At 43.2% G+C, this 19394-nt stretch overlaps 1 protein-coding gene across 4 annotated transcripts in view; it reads left to right on the top strand.

The window, feature by feature from the left end:
* itgb4 (integrin, beta 4) overlaps nucleotides 1-19394 on the top strand; it is a 143972-nt gene that overhangs the window by 101148 nt on the left and 23430 nt on the right. For 3 of the 4 annotated variants that reach the window (XM_059653848.1, XM_048555468.2, XM_048555469.2), the window contains 2 exons: nucleotides 4763-4927; nucleotides 12776-12901. In XM_059653848.1, the coding sequence (XP_059509831.1) occupies nucleotides 4763-4927; nucleotides 12776-12901 (291 nt within the window). The remainder of the gene's footprint in view (nucleotides 1-4762; nucleotides 4928-12775; nucleotides 12902-19394) is intronic. The other variant, XM_059653847.1, reaches the window with a different exon arrangement.

Here is a 19394-nt window from a genome sequence, read left to right as displayed (position 1 = left end):
AGCTCCATGTTTTGTTTGTGAATTAAACTACAGCTCAGGAACTGGACACTACAACTGTTACATTGATGTAACACTTTAACACAGCCAAACCTCTTGAGGCACTTACAGTCATAGAGTCATTGAGATGTACAGCATGGAACTTCACAGAGAGTTATTGATTATAAATTTTTCACTGAATCACAGAATGAGATATCTGGACAGATGATTGAAAGCTTGCTCAGGGATCTAGATCTAGAGGGAAATTAACTGGCAAAGAGGCCAGAGAGGGAAGGTGAAATGTCAGAAAAGTAGTGGGATTTGAGTTAAAGGATCATAAGTTGAGATTCATGAATGTAGTGAATTCAGAGACAGCCTGATAGAAGATAGTTACAATCTAGAGAAAGATTTGAATTCTGAGAATTTACGAGAGATTTGGCACATTGGCTGGTAGAAATAATGGAAGTGGCAGAGTTGACTGAACAGATATCAGCTGTCTTTGAGACAAAAAGACACCCACAAATTCCTCACATTTGTTATTGAACATGAAGTTGGAGGAGCAGGGGGAGGGTGCTTTAAAATGGCTTCAATATTACAGCTTAGAAGTCTTGACAGGATAAATGCTGAGAAGTTGCTTCTTTTGTTCCTAGGCTGTTCCAAAGAGGGAACGTGAAAACTAAAAACAGGAGTAGGCAATTCAGCCCCTTAAACATGCACCACCATTTAATACGAGGTGAGACCAGTCATGACGATATTAAATGGCAGAGCAGGCTTAAGGGCTGAATTGCCTATTCCTGTCCTATTTCTTATGTTCCCCCAATGTAAGAAGCTAAGACGAGAGGGGATAATCTCAGAGTAAGTAGTCACCCATTAAAGCAGCACTGAGGATGAATTTCTGCTCTCAGAGGTTAGTGAATCTGTAGAATTCTTTATGACAGAGGGCAGTAGAGGCTGGGTCATTAAGGATATTCAAAGCTGAGATAGAGAAATTTTTAATCAGTAGGGGAATCAAGGGTTATGGGGAAAAGGCAAGAAAGTGGAGCTGAATCCTATCAGGTCTGCCATTATTTCAGTGAATGATGGTACAGATTTGATGAGCCAAATGGACTACTTATGCTCCTCTGTTTTATCGTCTTATAGAAATGAAACTAACAGTTATTTTTACAGTCCGGAGAAATCCTTTTCAGCAGTTTAGTCTTAGCAGTCGAGAGTGGAACCTAATAGTCCAAATGGATATGGCAATGGATGGTTAAGACAGTTGTTCATCATAGATATCCCAACCTGGGAACTGAATATTCTTTAAAACATTCCAAGATTTGGTTCAATATAGTCCTTGGCTACCAGACACAATAGTAGCCTAATTTGCTATCATTTGTAAATTTGAACAGTTCGTGTTGAGCTTTACTGTCCAGGTTGTTGGAACAGTTTGGAAACCCTGAGGCTGGGCCACCACATTCAGCTCTTTGTTCCCATCCATCAGAATTCCCACAAAGAAGCATCCTTCAACTTTCCAGGTTGCTTCCTTCACCAGTTCATGCTTTTATTATCCCTTGAATCACCACAGTTTTAAACTTAAGTGGCAGTATCGGGTGCTGAGTTTTGTTACATTACTTTCGAAGTGAACAACCCGATTGGAATGACACTTTCTCAAAGAATCAAGGTGGTCGTTTAAGTAGATTCTGAATATATGTTGCCTCCTGTTCTCATCTTCAGGTTTATTCCCGATAATTGATTCTATTAACGTAGACTCTACTCAAGCAAAATAACTGGGTGTCAGCAGTGAACTTGTACAAAAGCAAAATGCTGTGGATATTAGAAATCAGAACTAAAGGCAGATCGTGCTGGAAATAGTCAGTACATCTAACCGTATCTGTGGAGAGAGACGCAGAATTAACATTTCAACTTAATGGTCCTTCATCAGTCCTTTTTCTCTCTGCAGATACTGACAGACATGATGAGTATTTCCAGCATTGTCTTTTGCTACTTCAGTCATTACCTAGTTTTGAAAATTGGTCACACATTACCTTTACCTAAAGTTCAGAGGCTTCTCCATTTATTGACTCCCTCATAATGACCATTGATCCTTCTTAATTTTCTGTATTTGGGGTCATGCATGTATGGTAAGGTGTATGTGTGTATGCGTGCAGTTGTGTGCATGCATTCCTGTGTGCATAGATTTATTTGTGTACACATGCCATACACACAGTCCTATGTAGTGGTTAGGTACCTCTCTCTATTCAAGCCTATCCGTTGAGTGTTTCCCATCTGACATTGGTAGGCTAGGTTTGTGGATATGGCCTTGCTGGGCTGATGCTGAACCATTTTCTGGGATTATATACCAACACCAGTCATTAACTTGTTCTGCAAGGCTCCAAATGGCAACATGTCCAACTGCTGGGTGATGATTTCGATGGGCGGAAGGTAACGTGGCAGCTACCAGTGGAAGTGATACCCCGCCTTTCCTGTAGCTCTTCCCTGACGCATGCTTCCTCAGACATTGAGAGCCTCCTCTCCGAAGACACTGAGTATTCAGACAACATGAGGAGGAAGGCTACACCCCAACCACAGGAACGTCAAGGTGAAGATCTCACAATGCTTGTTTCATTAACATACTTGTATTTCTGCGCAAACTTCTCAGTGGTCTGAGAAACCTCCTCCTACCCTTACTGCGTACACTCCTATTAACTGAACAGAGATGCATGCAGAAAGGGTTAAGGATCTGTTAACACTTTATGCATGCTGCTGGGGTCAGTTTTTTTATTGTGCAAATTCAAAAGTTACATCTCATACCAAGTGGACATTGTTAACACTGCTTACAAAGTGCAAGCGACACACACACTTTCTGGGAGGCAGGGACTGCAGCCTCTGAATAAATATTATGGCACAATAGGGCTGACTTCAACTCCCAGTGGGAGTGGATGGCAGTCTGACGTGGACAGTCTATAATGGTAATCTTTAACAGCTGGTCATCTGTCTCAGAGGGAAACCAATGACTTTCTGTCTGATCAGCCAGAGGAGGGGTATTGATCACCGAGTGGTTCAGAGGCACCAAGAGAGGGCTAGTGGCAGTGAGGTAGGTGAAAGGGCGGGCTAGAAGAAGAAGGAAACTGCTGCGAGAACCCTGCGACTTCGTGGGCTGGTTCAGGACACCGTGCTGCCGAGAAGAGCACTCCTGCCCTGATTTTTAAGTTGACTCTGGTCTTCAGTTTTACCTGACAGTATTGGAGGGACATACATGTGACCCATATATGGCATTTGCTGACAGAAATGGGAAACTATTGGTTCAAGTGGCAGATGGAGCCACATTTTTTTCTCACTGATCAGGAAGAGTCAAATTCGCCTGAGAGAATTTGAGATTCAAGTGGCTACTGATGTCTGGATGTACACTTGACTATACATGTACGGTCATGCCTCAATGCTACAAGATCATTGTAAAGCATGTAATAAAATACAAAATGGAAGTTCGTAGCCCGAGATGTACCTCTATAATCAATGTTCTGTGGCAACCAGGCCTACTCCTCTCTGCAGGCCTTTCCTCTTCTGTCATTCAGAAATACTTTGCCAGTTTAGAGGGATTTGAACTCCTTTCCTCTTCAATCTGTGTAATAATTGTGCAACCTCTTTGTCCATTTTGTCATGTGCTTCATTCAACAGTGAGTAGAGTGTACACTTCAAAAGTATTTGCTGTAACGCTCTTTGCCGAGATCTGAAGTTCTGAAAGGTGCTATGTAAATGCAAGCTTTCTCTTTCTTTATTTTTCCTCATGACTATTTGAGCTGGTACTGAGATACTAGCACAGCTAACAGATATTGGAGAGATTTGTTGGTCAACACCTTCCAAACCCACAGCCACTTCCATTTGGAAGGATGAAAGCAGCCGATCCATGGGAACACCACCACTTGCACTCTGTCCTCCAAGCCACCCACCATCCTGGCTTCGAAATATATCATTCCCTCCCTAGCTGCATTTTGGGTATCCCCACATCAATTGGGCTGCAGCCCAATTACAGCTCAAGGAAGCCCACCACCACTTTGTCAAGGGATTGAGAATTAGGAATGGGTAATAAATGCTGGTCCAGCCAGTGACACCTACATTCCATGAACATATGTTTTAAAAGTATGTCTAGAAGGATAGTTAGGAATTAAACAAGGTCTGAGCAGTGTATGTTGTAAGCAATTTACTCAGCATGATTCCCAACCTCAACTCATGTTGACTGTGAACCAAAAGGACTGAGCTTCTTTAGTGCAATCTCATTAGCCCTAATTGTTGAATTTTTTTTCCTGTTTCTCCCCTTTGTTGACTGTAAGGACAGCTGTGACGACACATTGATGGTTTGATTGGTGTTTACACAGACTTGGCAATGTATCTGCGCTCCAACCCACGGAACTGAATTCCAATACATGGACCAATCTCTCAAAATAGGCAGGTTCACTCTCCTCCCCACTGTCCTCCATTGCTGTAAACCTAACAGAATCCATACTGTTACCATCCTCCAGTGGAACAGTGAGTTCCAACTCTGAAAACCCAAACTACAGAGGCCCTCATGACAGTAGGTTTTCACTAAGTTTAGAAAAGGCATTGGCACAAGGTGTACCACTTAGTAACCCTCACTTTGCAGCTGATATCCAAAAATATATTGAATATTAATGGATCAAGGGTAAAAGGTAGAGTGGTGCTGGTGCCCAGGTGCAGTGACTTTGATACTGAGACAATACTTGCTGATGCCTGCTGCTGTGTAGAATTCTGTATTGCTTTACTGAACACAATTTTTCTCCTTTCCCCACAGATATGCCGATCAACGGGAAATGGGAGATGAACTCTCTTTTCCCTGGCAGTGCCAACAGCACCCTCAATAGGAGCACCACCACCACGTACAACCAGCAATATACCAGGTTGATGGAAGACTCTTTCATGTCCTCAGAGACTCACACTAACATGATGTTGGGACAGGGTCAGTATGAACTATACCGGTGTGTAACATACTGTGTGCTCAAATCATCTCACCTCCTATGTCTGAATCATAGAGATAGGCATTTCTGGAATTTAATTTGTTGTAACTTTTGAAAGAGAAAGCTACCATAATGAATAATTTATGTCAGAATTTCATGCATTTTATGCTGTAAAGACACTGACTCTTGCTGCCTCATAAATAATGAGCTGGCATTCATCTAGTCCCTTCCACATCCAATTTGCATTCCACAGCCATTGGGTCTGTTGAGACATGCAGTGTTATCATGTGGAGTAAAGTATATGCCAACTGCCTCCAGTTCGGAAACCATTCTTCGTATGTGAACCCCAGCAGTTAATCCCAGCTGTACATTCAACCAACAGCAGGCATCAGCCAACAACCACGAGTATACTTTCTGTCACTGGTTAAACCTGAGTTTAGAGTATGTGACAGACAATGGCACTTCAGGCAGTGTCAAGATTGGAGTGGCTGCAAAGGAGATTTATTAGAATAGTACCAGGAATTAAGTATTTCAATTATAAAACTGGTATTCTTCTCCTTAGAATAGAAAAGGCTATGGGGACGCTCGAGGTGAGCAAAACTATGAAAGAGAAGAAGAACCAAAAGAACTGCGGATGCTGTAAATCAGGAACTAAAGCAAAGTTGCTGGAAAAGCTCAGCAGGTCTGGCAGCGGAGGAGAAAAAGAGTTAACGTTTCGGGTCTTTGGTGGCTGGAAAAACGTCAGTTTATATGCAGAAAATAGGGAGGTGGGTGGGGTAGGAAGTAAATGAGAGGATAGAGCCCAAAGAGAGAGAAGACAGTTGGACAGACAAAGGAGCTGCTAACGATCAGGCTGGGAGGGTGAGTGGTTGTTAATGGGGACTGTTAGTGACTAACAACAGGGGGTGTGTAATGGCAGGCTATGTGGTAACAAGGCCTGGTGTGTGGGGTGGGGGGCTGAGATATTGGGCAGTTTAGGACCTAAAATTATTGAACTCAATATTGAGTCCGGAGGGCTGTAGGGTCCCCAAACGGAAAATGAGGTGGTGTTCCTCCAGCTTGCGCTGGGCTTCACTGGAACACTGTAGCAAGCCAGAGACAGAGATATTGGCCAGGAGCAAGGTGGTGCATTGAAGTGGTAGGCAACAGGCAGTTCAGAGTCTTTTTTGCGAGCGGAACGTAGATGTTCTGCGAAGCGGTCACCAAGTCTGTGCTTCGTTTCCCCAATGTAGAGGAGACTTTAAAAGATGTTGACACAGTGTTTAGGGAAAAGGGAATTGGGTCAACACTTGGAGGAGGCAAATTTGGACAACTACGAAGAAACAGCAGGATTACTTTCAAACAGCTACCACCACCAAGACAAGCCAAATAGCCTCCTGCAGTGCTGTGTTATTCTCCAGTGTGATCAGGAGCAGGAACGCTGGTAGATATCACCCTTCTTCTACGGAGGGGAAACAGACACCTGAGACAATTGTACTGTGCTAGTGGGCAGAGAAATCCTTTCTCACCTGACTTTCTGGTTGGGAACGTATGTGAGGCTACATTATACACATGAATAAGCTGTTCTTGTCTATTCTCACACAATCACAATGCCTTACCGGCTTTGATTAGAGCACTGTCTCGACTCTCAGGATCATTTCAAATCTAGGAAGATGCAAACTCCAGGTAATAAGCCAAATTTAAAAAAAAAGTCTGTAAAATTCCATTCTGACAAAAATTTAGAAGATCACCTTGATGTTATAGTGCTAAAAATCATTGACCGGTGGAATTTGACAAGACAGAATGCAGTTAACATTCTGAAATCTGTGCACAATACTGCCAAGTGCAGAATCCACGCATAGACAGTTTCTCTGCTTTTCCACTATCTCCCCTGGACTGGGTGGTTGAACACAGCTGGTGGACATGTTTTGGTCCTGCGCTATTTGTGGTTTTTTGCTTTCATCTGGTCCATGTGCACATTCAGGACCATCACACCTACCCAAACTTTATATATGACTGGACTTGACCTCACATCAGTCATGCCTCTTACCAGTGCAAGTAAACTACCTCTCTCAGTTAATGGAGTCTGGAGTCTGGCATTGACATTCTTGATGCCATTTCATTCACCCCTCCATGTCCCCAAGTTCTGGGACGATCAGTTTTAATCTGGTGTGGATTGTTCTCCCCATTTAAAACTCTGCTGGAGCTATCCTGTAGTCATACGAGAGGTGATCCTGTAATCAAATAGGAACTGGGACACTTTGGTATCAAGTGAAGCTGTCGGCTTTTCCTTTAAGCCTGCCTTCAAAGTTTGGACTGCAGTTTCTACCAGACCATTGGATGATGGTTGGTATGGACTTGTCCTTATATGTCGAATACCATTCAACTTTAGGAAATACTCAAATTCCCTACTGGTAAACAATGGCCCATTACCTGTGACTAATACTTCCGGGAGTTTATGTGTTGCAAAGGATGCATGCAGTTTTTCTATTGTTGTTCCTGTATTTGACAAATGAACTCTATGCACAACCAACCACTTTATGTGGGCATCCTCAATGACTAAGAACATTGAGCTTATGAAAGAACTTGCATAGCCGTCCTGTGACTGAGTCCAGGATTTGCTGGGCCATTCCCAGAAATGTGGGGGAGCTGCTGGCAATTATTTCTGTCCTTGTTGGCACTCTGGGCACTGCCCCATGCATGTAACTATCTATGCATCAAATCCTGGCCACCAGATGCAACCCCTGGATATCCCTGGTGGAGTTCAGCCACTATCTGGCAGTGACCTTTGCTCAGAACAATCACTCTTGTTCCCCATAATAATATGCCATCTTCTACTGTGATCTGATCTCTCCAGTTCCAAAAAGCTTTCAGTTCTGGTTGTGATGGTTCTTTGGTTTTCCCCATCACCACCAGCTGCTTCAATTTTGCCAGGACTGGATATTTCTGTGTCCAAAATTTCATATGGTCAGCTATGACTAGAAGTATGCCATTATGGACTCTTCCACTGTTGGTGTATCTGCCGACAGGAGGTAACTTGGTGCATTGGCATTTGCTACTTGGCCTCCCGGACAGTGTTCCAATTTGCAATTATATCCCGTCACTGACTTTGACCTGAAGCCACGAACGGCACTGCCTGGTCCTCCTTATGTAGACCTAGCAGAGGTTTGTGGTCCATTATTAAATACAAATTCACATCTGTAAAGATATTGGTGGAACTTCCTGACTCTAAATATGACCACCAAACCCTTCTTCTCTGTCTGAGTGTACTTACGCTCTGCATTAGCCAAAGTCCTGGATGTATGTGCTTTTGGGCTTTCCTCTCCATTGAACTACCTATGAACTAACACTATCCTGATACCATTTGGTGAGGCATCTCATATCAATACCAGATCTCACTTGGGATCACAGTGTGCCAACATCTTAGAGAATGACAACAGTTTCTTCACTTTGCTGAAAGTTATGGCTTGGCTATGCAACTATTTTCAAGGCTGACTGTTTTTTAAGAGTTGTTGCAAAGATGCCAGGATGGAAGGCAGGTTCTGTATGAATTTCCCATAATAATTCACACCGGTCCAGTACAGACATGGGAGTCGGGGCACCTTTGACCGCTCTCATTTCTCTTCCAATCAGTGTAACCTGGTCTTGTTGACTTTATAGGTCACTTGGGGTGCCTGGAACGCACGTTTTTCCTTCTAAAGTGTCCACCCACCTGGGAGAACATTTAAGGATCATATCCAAATTCTCTAAGTGATCTTTATTTGCCTTCCCTGTTATTGGCATATCATCGAAGTAAATGGTGACCTGGGTAGACCTTGTTACATGTTCTCCATCATCTGCTTAAAAATTGCACAGGCTGAAAATAACCTCAAATGGCAGTCTCATACCTTGCTACAAACCCTTATGGATGTTAATTGTAGCTTACTACTGGGAATCCTCATCTAACCGTAATTGCAAATATGCATGGTTCATGGCCAGCTTCATAAAAGACATCCCTCCTGCCAGCTTTGCACATAGATCATCTATGCAAGCGACTGGGTATTTATACAGTTTTGAAAGGGGATTGACCATTTGTTTAAAATCCCCGCAAAGGTAAACTGACCAGTCGGGTTTCAGAATTGGTACACCTGTGCTGCCCATTTCACAAACAGGAGTGGTTTTATGGTTCCTTCACTTTCCAGCCCTCTGATTTCTCCCTCTACTTTTGCATTTAAGGCAAATGGCACTGGGTGAGCCTTGCAGAAATGTGGAATTGCTTCCTGGACAACATGCAAGCTGGCCTAGGCTCCTTTGATAGTCTCTAAACCTTCCTGAAAAGCTTTTGGGTATTTAATTAGGATTTCACTCAGGCAGCCATTTTCTAATTGAAAAGTGTTGAGCCAGTCGAAGTAAATCTTTCTCAATTATTTTTGCCCCATCAAGCTTGGGACTGGACCTTTTACTACAATCAGTGTTAACTGAACCAGCTGCTTCTCATAAGAGACCGGAACCAAATTTGTAGCCTTAATCTCTAAAGGTTCCTCGGTGTAGGTTCTCAGCCTAGCTGAAGTCTTGCACAAACTTAAGATTGGAATCTAAAGCAAATTTTGTTCAAGACTGGTTCTGCAATGAATGAAATAAGCATGCTGTTATCGACCTCCAAAAGAACCAGGTGACCATTTAACCAGACATTTATTTTGATTGGCTCTGATTTTGACATTGCTAAGCAATCTGTTCCAAACCAAATTTAGGTGGATGTTCCAGGGTTTGCACTCTCCTGAATACCGGCTCATGGGTTCTCTTACTCAATTTAGGCCTAGTGGGATTCTTTTGCTGTTCTGAGTCCACATACTGATAAAAACTACAATGCCTTGCTGGCCGGATCCTGAAGGAAAATTTAACCATTTGGCCAAGGCTTGGCTTTGTTTTAGGGTTTTGCTGTGGGCTGATTTAAAGTCCTGAGTGAGGCAATGCAATTGTCTTCATTCAAGTGGTGTTCCCCAAGGACAATCAGATTTCTAAGAGTGTCAACTTCCATTGGAATACCTGCAACTCATAGTGTCCACTTGCCACATTTTCCAATGATAAAGCCAGTTGTCATGCTTGCTTGAAGTCCAGTTAGGCTTTAGCTTGTAGGTGCTCTTGCATGGTTACATCATTAATCCCACATACTAAATGGCTACTCAGCACCTCATTAAGGGTCAAACCAAAGTCACATGCCTCTGCTTTCTTTGAGGAGGTGACAAAGTTGATAGAAGAGGGAAGGGCTGTAGATGTCATATACATGACTTCAGTAAGGCGTTTGATAAGGTTCCCCATGGTAGGCAGATGGAGAAAGTGAAGTCGCATGGGGTCCAGGGTGTACTAGCTAGATGGATAGAGAACTGGCTGGGAAACAGGAGACAGAGGGTTGTAGTGGAAGGGAATCTCTTGAAATGAAGAACCGTGACCAGTGGTATTCCACAGGGAACCATGTTGGGACCACTGTTGTTTGTGATATACATAAATGATCTGGAGGAAGGTATAGATGGTCTGATTAGCAAGTTTGCAGATGACACTTAAATTGGTGGATAGCAGATAGTGAAGGGGACTGTCAGAGAATGTAGCAGAATATAGATAGAATGGAGAGTTGGGCAGAAAAATGGCAGATGGAGTTCAATCCAGGCAAATGCGAGGTGACGCATTTTGGAAGATCCAATTCAAGAGGGAACTATATGATAAATGGAAAGGCCCTGGGGAAAATTGATGCCCAGAGAGATCTGGGTGTTCAGGTCCACTGTACCCTGAAGGTAGCAACACAGGTCAATAGAGTGGCCAAGAAGGCATACGGCATGCTTTCATTCATCGGACGTGGTATTGAGTAAAAGAGGTGGCAGGTCATTATTACAGTTGTATAAGAGTTTGGTTCTACCACATTTGGAATACTGCGTACAGTTCTGGTCACTGCATTACCAAAAGGATGTGGATGCTTTGAAGGCAGTGCAGGGAGGTTCACCAGGATGTTGCCTGGTATGGAGGGTGCTAGCTATGAAGAGAGGTTGAGTAGATTAGGATTATTAACATTAGAAAGACGGAGGTTGAAGGAGGACCTGATTGAGGTCTACAAAATCATGAGGGGTATAGACAGGGTGGATAGCAAGAAGCTTTTTCCCAGAGTGGGGGATTCAATTACGAGGGGTCACTATTTCAAAGTGAAAGGGGGAAGGTTTAAGGGAGATATGCGAGGAAAGTTCTTTACACTGAGGGTGATGGGTGCCTCGAACGTGTTGCCAGTGGAGGTAGTAGAGACGGGCATGATAGCACCATTTAAGATATACCTAGACAGATACATGAATGGGCAGGGAGCAGAGTTATACAGATCCTTGGAAAATAGGTGACAGGTTTAGATAGAGGATCTGGATTGTTGTAGGCTTGGAGGGCCGAAGGACCTGTTCCTGTGCTGTAATTTTCTTTGTTCTTTGTTATTTGCCAGTCGTCTCAACCTGATCAAAAATCCCATTATGGATTCCCGTGGTTCTTGAATTGCTTAATAAAACCAATAGCATCTCACAATTATAGGAGATTTGGGGCCCTAATATTCCATCAACTCTTGAAAGGTTCTAATATCTGGTGTTTCAGGGAAAGTTAGGCTCCGAATAACCAAAATAGCTGTGGGACTACAAGCTGTAAGGAGAATTACTCATTGCTTTTCACCTGCCCTGAATGTCATTTGCCCGGAAAAAAATAACATTCTTTCCACATCATGTGCCCATTCTTTGATGGCAGCATTGAATGAGTCAAGCATCTCATTTAATGGCAAGACATTAGGGTGGCACAGTGGCTCACAGCACCAGGGACCCGGGTTCGATTCCAGCCTCGGGTGACTGTCTGTGCAGAGTTTGCACAGTCTCCCTGTGTCTTCGTGGGTTTCCTCCGGGTGCTCCGGTTTCCTCCCACAGTCCAAAGATGTGCAGGCTACGTGGATTGGCCGTACTAAATTGCCCGTAGTGTTCAGGGGTGTGTGGGTAATGGGGGAATGGGTCTGGGTGGGATGCTTCAAGGGGCGGTGTGGACTTGTTGGGCTGAAAGGCCTGTTTCCACACTGTAGGGAATCTAATCAGAAATGCTTACCCCAATTCAAAGACAACTGTCGCAAGCAAATTTCTTCAGGAGCATGCTTTTCTCTTACTTCCACTGAATAACTCCACAGAGACCAGTATCCCATCACCAAGTCACCCTTTACTTACATTCAGAGAGTCCTTGTCACTGATCCCGCTCCCTCACAGCCCGCTCACAGAGTGAACAGGATGTCTAACACCCCTGTTCTAACCTATCAGCCAGGGCTCCCTGATTGGACCAGATTAACAGCCTCAATCTGGGAACTCAAATTCTATGAGGTCCACCTGACTGACCTCATTACAGTCACTACAGTCTCCCCTCAAAAAAAAACGAGGCTGAAGATCAATTTAAAATTTCAAAACTGCTGTTGATTGTTTTGTTTAGTTATGGATTACAGAAGTATGGTAGGCAAATAGAGTTAAGATACAGACTGTTCATTGTCGAACTGCATGACAATACAGGGTCAAGGGACTTCTTGGCTGCCTCCAGTAGGCTGTCAGATTCTAACTCGGGCTGCGTTAGTTAATCTCAGATGGACAGCTCTCCAGGTGAGCCTGAAGCTAAGGGGCCAAAATCCTGTTAGCGATCCAGCTAAAGGTGCAGTGTCTATTTGACATTGGGTTTCAGAGTCAAATATACAGGAGGGACAACAAGGCAGAAACTGTGAAACTATACCCCAGTCAACAGCAGTACCGTCAGCGGAAGAGGATCAAAAGGCTTGATTAATTGAGATAGAGGGACGGACTGCTCCAGTCATACTGTTCTGAGTTCCTGATGGATGTTTGTTTGCGCAGAATCACGAATGTATGGAAAGAAAGGGGTTAACTACATGAACACACAGCAGATGATTGGAGGGAGGAGACGCACTGAATCCGAGGATATAAATGCTGCTCTTGAGAACCTGGAGATGGTTCTACATGGTTAGACCTTATTTCCCTAAACTCTGATTCTTATTCATAATTATTACATCCACATTCAGAATAATCTACATTCCAATCCATATTCATTATGATTGAAATTCTAAGTCAGATTGATTCAGGATCACATTCAGAATGATTCTGGTTCAAACTGATTGAGACATACATTCAAAATGATTCGCATTGATTCAGGATCACATTCAGGATGATTCCCATTCAGACTGATTGAGACTCACATTTGAAATTATTCCAATTCTGATTTATTCAGTATCTTATTCACAATGATGGTAATTCAGATCGATTCAGGATCACATGTGAAATGATTCTGTTTCAGATTGATTGAGATTCACATGTAAAATCATTCCAATTCAGGTTGATTGAAATTCACATTTGGAATTATTCTAATTCAGATTGATTCAGATTCACATTCAGAATGATTTCAACTTAGATTGATTCAGATTCACATTCAAAATTATAGCAATTCAGATTGATTTAGTATCACATTCGGAATAACTCCAAATCTAATTGAGATTCACATGTGGAATGATTCCAATTCAGATTGATTCATATTTACATTCAAAATGATTGCAATTCAGATTGATTTAGATTCATATTGAGATTCTGATTCAGTTTCGCATTTAAATTGGTTCACATTCAGACAATTTATATATATAATACGGAAACAAGAGAATGAAGGTAAGGTTGCTAAATTTGCAAATGAAACAAGATAGGCAGGAAAGTAAGTTGTGAAGAGAACATAAGAAAGTTACAAACTGGGCGAAGATCTGGCATATGGAGAGAATGTGGGAAATTGAAGAAAATGTGAAATTGCCCATTTTGGCAGCTACAATAAAATACATTGTCTAAATGGTGAGTGATTGCAGAGCTCTAAAATGCAAAACAATTTGTTCTCCGTAAATTGCAGAACTTGAATATGCCAGTCCTGCAAGTAATTAGAAAAGCTAACAAAATGTCATTGTTTATTGTCAGGGAAATTTAATACAATGTAAGGAGGTTATTCTTTAGCGAGTTTTGAGAAGATTTGTAGCTCAGGTTGAGGTTCTGGATTTGAGTTTGCTCGCTGAGCTGGAAGGTTAGTTTTCAGACGTTTCGTCACCATTCTAGGTAACATCATCAGTGATCCTCCGACGAAGCGCTGGTGTTATGTCCCGCTTTCTATTATATAAATAGAAAGTGGGACATAACACCAGCGCTTCGTCGGAGGCTCACTGATGATGTTACCTAGAATGGTGACGAAACGTCTGAAAACTAACCTTCCAGCTCAGCGAGCAAACTCACATCCAGGTTATTCTTTAGATAGTGAGGCCACATCTGGAGTACTGACCACAGTATTGGCCTTGTTAATAAACAAAGAATGGAATTGTGTTGAAATCAGTTCAGAGAAGGTTTACAAACCTAACACTTGAAATGAGTGGATTTGTCTTCTGAGGAGAGATTGGAACAGGCTGGGCTTGTAAGATGGAGGATGGGAGAAAATTATGACTGTAAGAGTTGCTCCTTTTTGAAGTATTTTCATTGTTGGAACTGATTTCCTCAATTTCTTGGAGGAGTAGTTACTATTTTATAACCTGTTGCGTTATTTTGGAACTTTGGAAAAAGATCAAAACAAGATACTTCAAAACAAGAGAGGGAGCAGGGACGATGTGGGAGGCGAAAGAAAAGATCAGTGAACCTGCACAGCTGTCTGACTAAGCAGTGACCTTTCACAGTCGCTGACCAGGCAGTGACCTTTCATGGCTGCTGACCATGCAGTGACCTTTCACAGCCACTGACCAGGCAGTGACCTTTCACAGCTGACTGTATATGCTGGTAGTTTCAAGTAACTCTGGACATCTGAGTTAGATCTAAGAAAAATATACAAACAGCAAAATTCACGGTCTACCTTGAGAAACTCATTATCGGAAACTCCTCACAGCAGGGGAACATCTAAGTACTTTAATAAGTCTAATCATTTTCTATTTGTTTGTAAATCCATAATGGTGAATAGGGTAGTTTTTTATGTGTTTATTGAGATCTGTCTCTAGACTAGACTGTTCTTCTAAAATATAAAATATAGGTACCAAGTTACCCTAGGGCAGTGTTTTTACAGCAGCAAGACTGTGTCAGTTTCTGTGTCTGTGGATCGTTAAGGTGCAAAGATGACCTTCAGTGATGTGCTGTTCCTGTCAGATGTAGGAGATTAGGCAGAATTTCTATGTTTCTGATGATTATGTCTGTAGGAAGTGTGTGTGGTTATGAACCCTATCAGTTAACATGGATACGCTGCAGTAGTAGTTAGAGGCAATGAGGAATTTACAGGGAGCAAGGGGGTATGATGGATGGCAGTTTCAGGAAGGTGGAAAAATTGCAGAAACAGTCAGGCAGGTGGGTTACCTCTAGGAAAGGTAGGAGAGGTAGGCAGGTAGTGCAGGAGTCTCCTGTGGCTATCCCCATCTCAAATAAGTATGCTGCTTTGGAAAATATAGGGGGTGACGGATCTCAGGGGAATGTAGCACTGACAGCCAAGTTTCTAGTACTAGGAATGGCTCTACTAGAGCAAGGGGCACATCAGGTTCCGTGCGATCAATTTTGACAAGGGATTCTCAAATCAGAGCCACAGGCAGATGTTTCTGTGCCCAACAACGAGATGTCAGAATGATGTGTTGCCTCCCTGGTGCCAGGATAAAGGATGTCTCGGAGAGAGTGCAGAATATTCTCAAAGGGGAGAGGGACTAGCAGGAGGTTGTTGTACACATCGGAATTCACAACATAGGAAGAGAAAAGGGCAAGGTGCTAAGGAGAGAATATAGAATTTCTGTCTCTACCACGCTTACAGGCAGTGAGTTCCAAATTCCCATATCCTGTCTAATCTTCCTGCCCCTTACCCTAAAAACTATGTCATCGATCTCTCCACCAAGCAGAAAGTTTCTTCCTGTCAACCGTCTCTATGCCCTCAATTTTACACATGTCAATCATGTCCCCACTCAATCTCCTCCTCTCCAAGGAAGACAACTTCAGCCTGTCCAATCTCTCTTCATAACTGAGAAAGCAGAGTTAACATTTCGAGTTTCGAAGAGGGCTCGATAGAGGACTCAAGCAGTGAGGCAATATGGGTAGAACTCAGAAATAGGAAGGATGCAGTAACAATGTTGGGGCCTCCCTACAGCGAGCGTGAGATAGAGGTACAAATATGTAAACAGAAAATGGAAGGGTGTAGGAGAAACAGGGTGGTGGGAGATTTTAATTTTCCCAACATTGACTGGGATTCACTCAATGTTAGGGGTCAAGATGGAGCAAAATTTGTAAGGTGTGTCCAGGAGGGTTTTCTAGAGCAGTATGTATGTAGTCCAACTCGGGAAAGGGCCATACTGGACCTGGTGCTGGGAATGAACCCGGCCAGGTGGTTGATAGTATAGTAGGGGACTACTTTGGAAATAGCGACCACAATTCCGTAAGTTTTACAATACTCATGGATAAGGATGGGAGTGGTTCGAAAGGAAGAGTTCTAAACTGGGGGAAGGCCAACTATACCAAGATTCGGCAGGATCTGGGGAATGTAGATTGGGAGAAACTGTTTGAAGGTAAATCCACATTTGATATGTGGGAGGCTTTTAAAGAGAGTTTGATTAGCACGCAAGAGAGACATGTTCCTGTGAAAATGAGGAATAGAAAAGGCAAGATTAGGGAACCATGGATGACAGGTGAAATTGTGAGACTAGCCGAGAGGAAAAAGGAAGCATACATGAGGTCTAGGCGACTGAAGACAGACGAAGCTTCGGAAGAATATGGGGAATGTAGACCGAATCTGAAATGAGGGATTAAGAGGGCTAAGAGACGACATGCGATATGCTGGTAAACATGGTTAAGGAAAATCCCAAAGCCTTTTATTCATATATAAAGAGCAAAAGGGTAACTGGAGGAAGGATTGGCCCACTTAAGGACAAAGAAGGAAAGTTATGCGCTCAGAGAAAATGGGTGACATTCTTAATGAGTACTTTGCATCGGTATTCACCAAGGAGAGGGGCATGACAGATAGAACATAGAACAATACAGCACAGAACAGGCCCTTCAGCCCTCGATGTTGCGCCGACCTGTGAACTAATCTAAGCCCCTCCCCTGACACTATCCCATCATTATCCATATGCTTATCCAAGGACTGTTTAAATGCCCCTAATGTGGCTGAGTTAACTACACTGGCAGGCAGGGCGTTCCACGCCTTTACCACTCTGAGGAAAGAACCTGCCTCTGACATCTGTCTTAAATCTATCACCCCTCAATTTGTAGCTATGCCCCCTTTTCCAAGCTGAAGTCATCATCCTCGGAAAAAGACTCTCACTGTCCACCCTATCTAATCCTCTGATCATCTTGTATGTCTCTATTAAATCCCCTCTTAGCCTCCTTCTCTCCAATGAGAACAGACCCAAGTCCCTCAGCCTTTCTTCATAGGGCCTGCGCTCCAGACCAGGCAACATCCTGGTAAATCTCCTCTGCGCCTTTTCCAATGCTTCCACATCCTTCCTGTAATGGGGCGACCAGAACTGTACGCAATATTCCAAGTGAGGCCGCATTAGCATTTTGTACAGTTGCAGCACAACATCACGGCTCCGGAACTCAATCCCTTTACCAATAAAACCTAACACACCGTAAGCCTTCTCAACAGGACTATCAACCTGGGTAGCAACTTTCCAGGATCTATGTACATGGACACCAAGATCCTTTCGCACATCCACACTACCAAGAATCTTTCCATTGACCCAGTATTCTGCCTTCCTATTATTCTTCCCAAAGTGAATCACCTCACATTTATTCGCATTGAACTCCATTTGCCACCTTTCGGCCCAATTCCACAGTTTATCCAAGTCTCCCTGCAACCTGCAACATTCTTCCACACCATCCACCACTCCACTGGCTTCAGTGTCATCTGCAAAGTTACTAACCCATCCACCAATGCCTGCGTCCAAGTCATTTATAAAAATGCCAAATAGCAGTGGTCCCAGAACAGATCCCTGAGGCACACCACTAGTAACCGGACTCCAGGCTGAACATTTTCCATCAACCACCACTCGTTGCCTTCTTACAGGAAGCCAGTTTCTAATCCAAACTGCCTCAATCCCGTGCCTCTGTATTTTCTCCAATAGCCTACCATGTGGAACCTTATCAAAGGCTTTACTGAAGTCCATGTACACCACATCAACTGCCCTTCCCTCATCCACATGCTTGGTCACATTCTCAAAAAACTCTATGAGGTTTGTGAGACACGACCTGCCCTTGACGAATCTATGCTGATTATCTCCAATCAAATTGTTGCTTGCTAGATGATTATAAATCCTATCTCTTGTAATCCTTTCCAAAATTTTTCCTACAACAGACGTAAAGCCCACAGGTCTATAATTACCTGGGTCATCCCTACTGCCCTTCTTGAACAAGGGCACAACATTTGCAATCCTCCAGTCCTCTGGTACTAAACCTGTAGACAATGAGGACTCAAAGATCAAGGCCAAAGGCTCCACCACCTCCTCCCTATCTTCCCAGACAATCCTCGGAAAAATCCCATCTGGCCCAGGGGATTTATCTACCTTCGCACCTTCTAGAATTGATAACACCTCCTCCTTACTAACCTTAATCCTTTCAATTCTAGTAGCCCATAACTCAGTCATCTCCTCTACAATATTCTCCTGTTCCTCAGTGAAAACAGATGAGAAGCAGATGTTGAGGTTAGGGATAGATGTTTGCTTACTCTAGGTCAAGTTGACATAAGGAAGGAGGAAGTGTTGGGTACCCTAAAAGACATTGAGATGGACAAGTCCCCTGGTCCGGATGGGATCTATCCCAGGTTATTGAGGGAAGCGAGGGAGGAAATAGGAGGGGCCTTAACAAATATCTTTGCAGCATCCTTAGACACGAGTGAGGTCCCGGATGACTGGAGACTTGCTGATGTCCCCTTGTTTAAGAAGGGTAGCAAGGATAATCCAGGTAATTATCAACTGGTGAGCCTGACATCAGTGGTTGGGAACCTACTAGAGAAGCTACTGAGGGATAGGATCTATTCCCATTTGGAAAAAATGGGCTTATCAGTGGTATGCAACATGGTTTTGTGCAGGGAAGGACATGTCTTACCAACTTAATAGAATTATTTGAGGACGTGACAAAGTTGATTGATGAGGGAAAGGCTGTAGATGTCATATACATGGACTTCACTAAGGCGTTTGATAAGGTTCCCCATGGCAGGCTGATGGAGAAATTGAAGTCGCATGGGGTCCAGGGTGTGCTAGCTAGATGGATAAAAAACTGGCTAGGCAACAGGACATAGAGAGTAGTAGTAGAAGGGAGTTTCTCACATTGGAGACCTGTGACTAGTGGTGTTCCACAGGGATTTGTGCTGGGACCACAGTTGTTTGTGATATATGTAAATGATTTGGAGGAAGGTGTAGGTGGTCTGATCAGCAAGTTTGCAGATGAAACTAAGATTGGTAGAGTAGCAGATAGTGAAGGGGAC

This window comes from Stegostoma tigrinum, chromosome 22 (assembly GCF_030684315.1).
Source record: "Stegostoma tigrinum isolate sSteTig4 chromosome 22, sSteTig4.hap1, whole genome shotgun sequence".
Taxonomy (NCBI): domain Eukaryota; kingdom Metazoa; phylum Chordata; class Chondrichthyes; order Orectolobiformes; family Stegostomatidae; genus Stegostoma; species Stegostoma tigrinum.
This window is presented reverse-complemented; position numbering and strand designations above follow the sequence as displayed.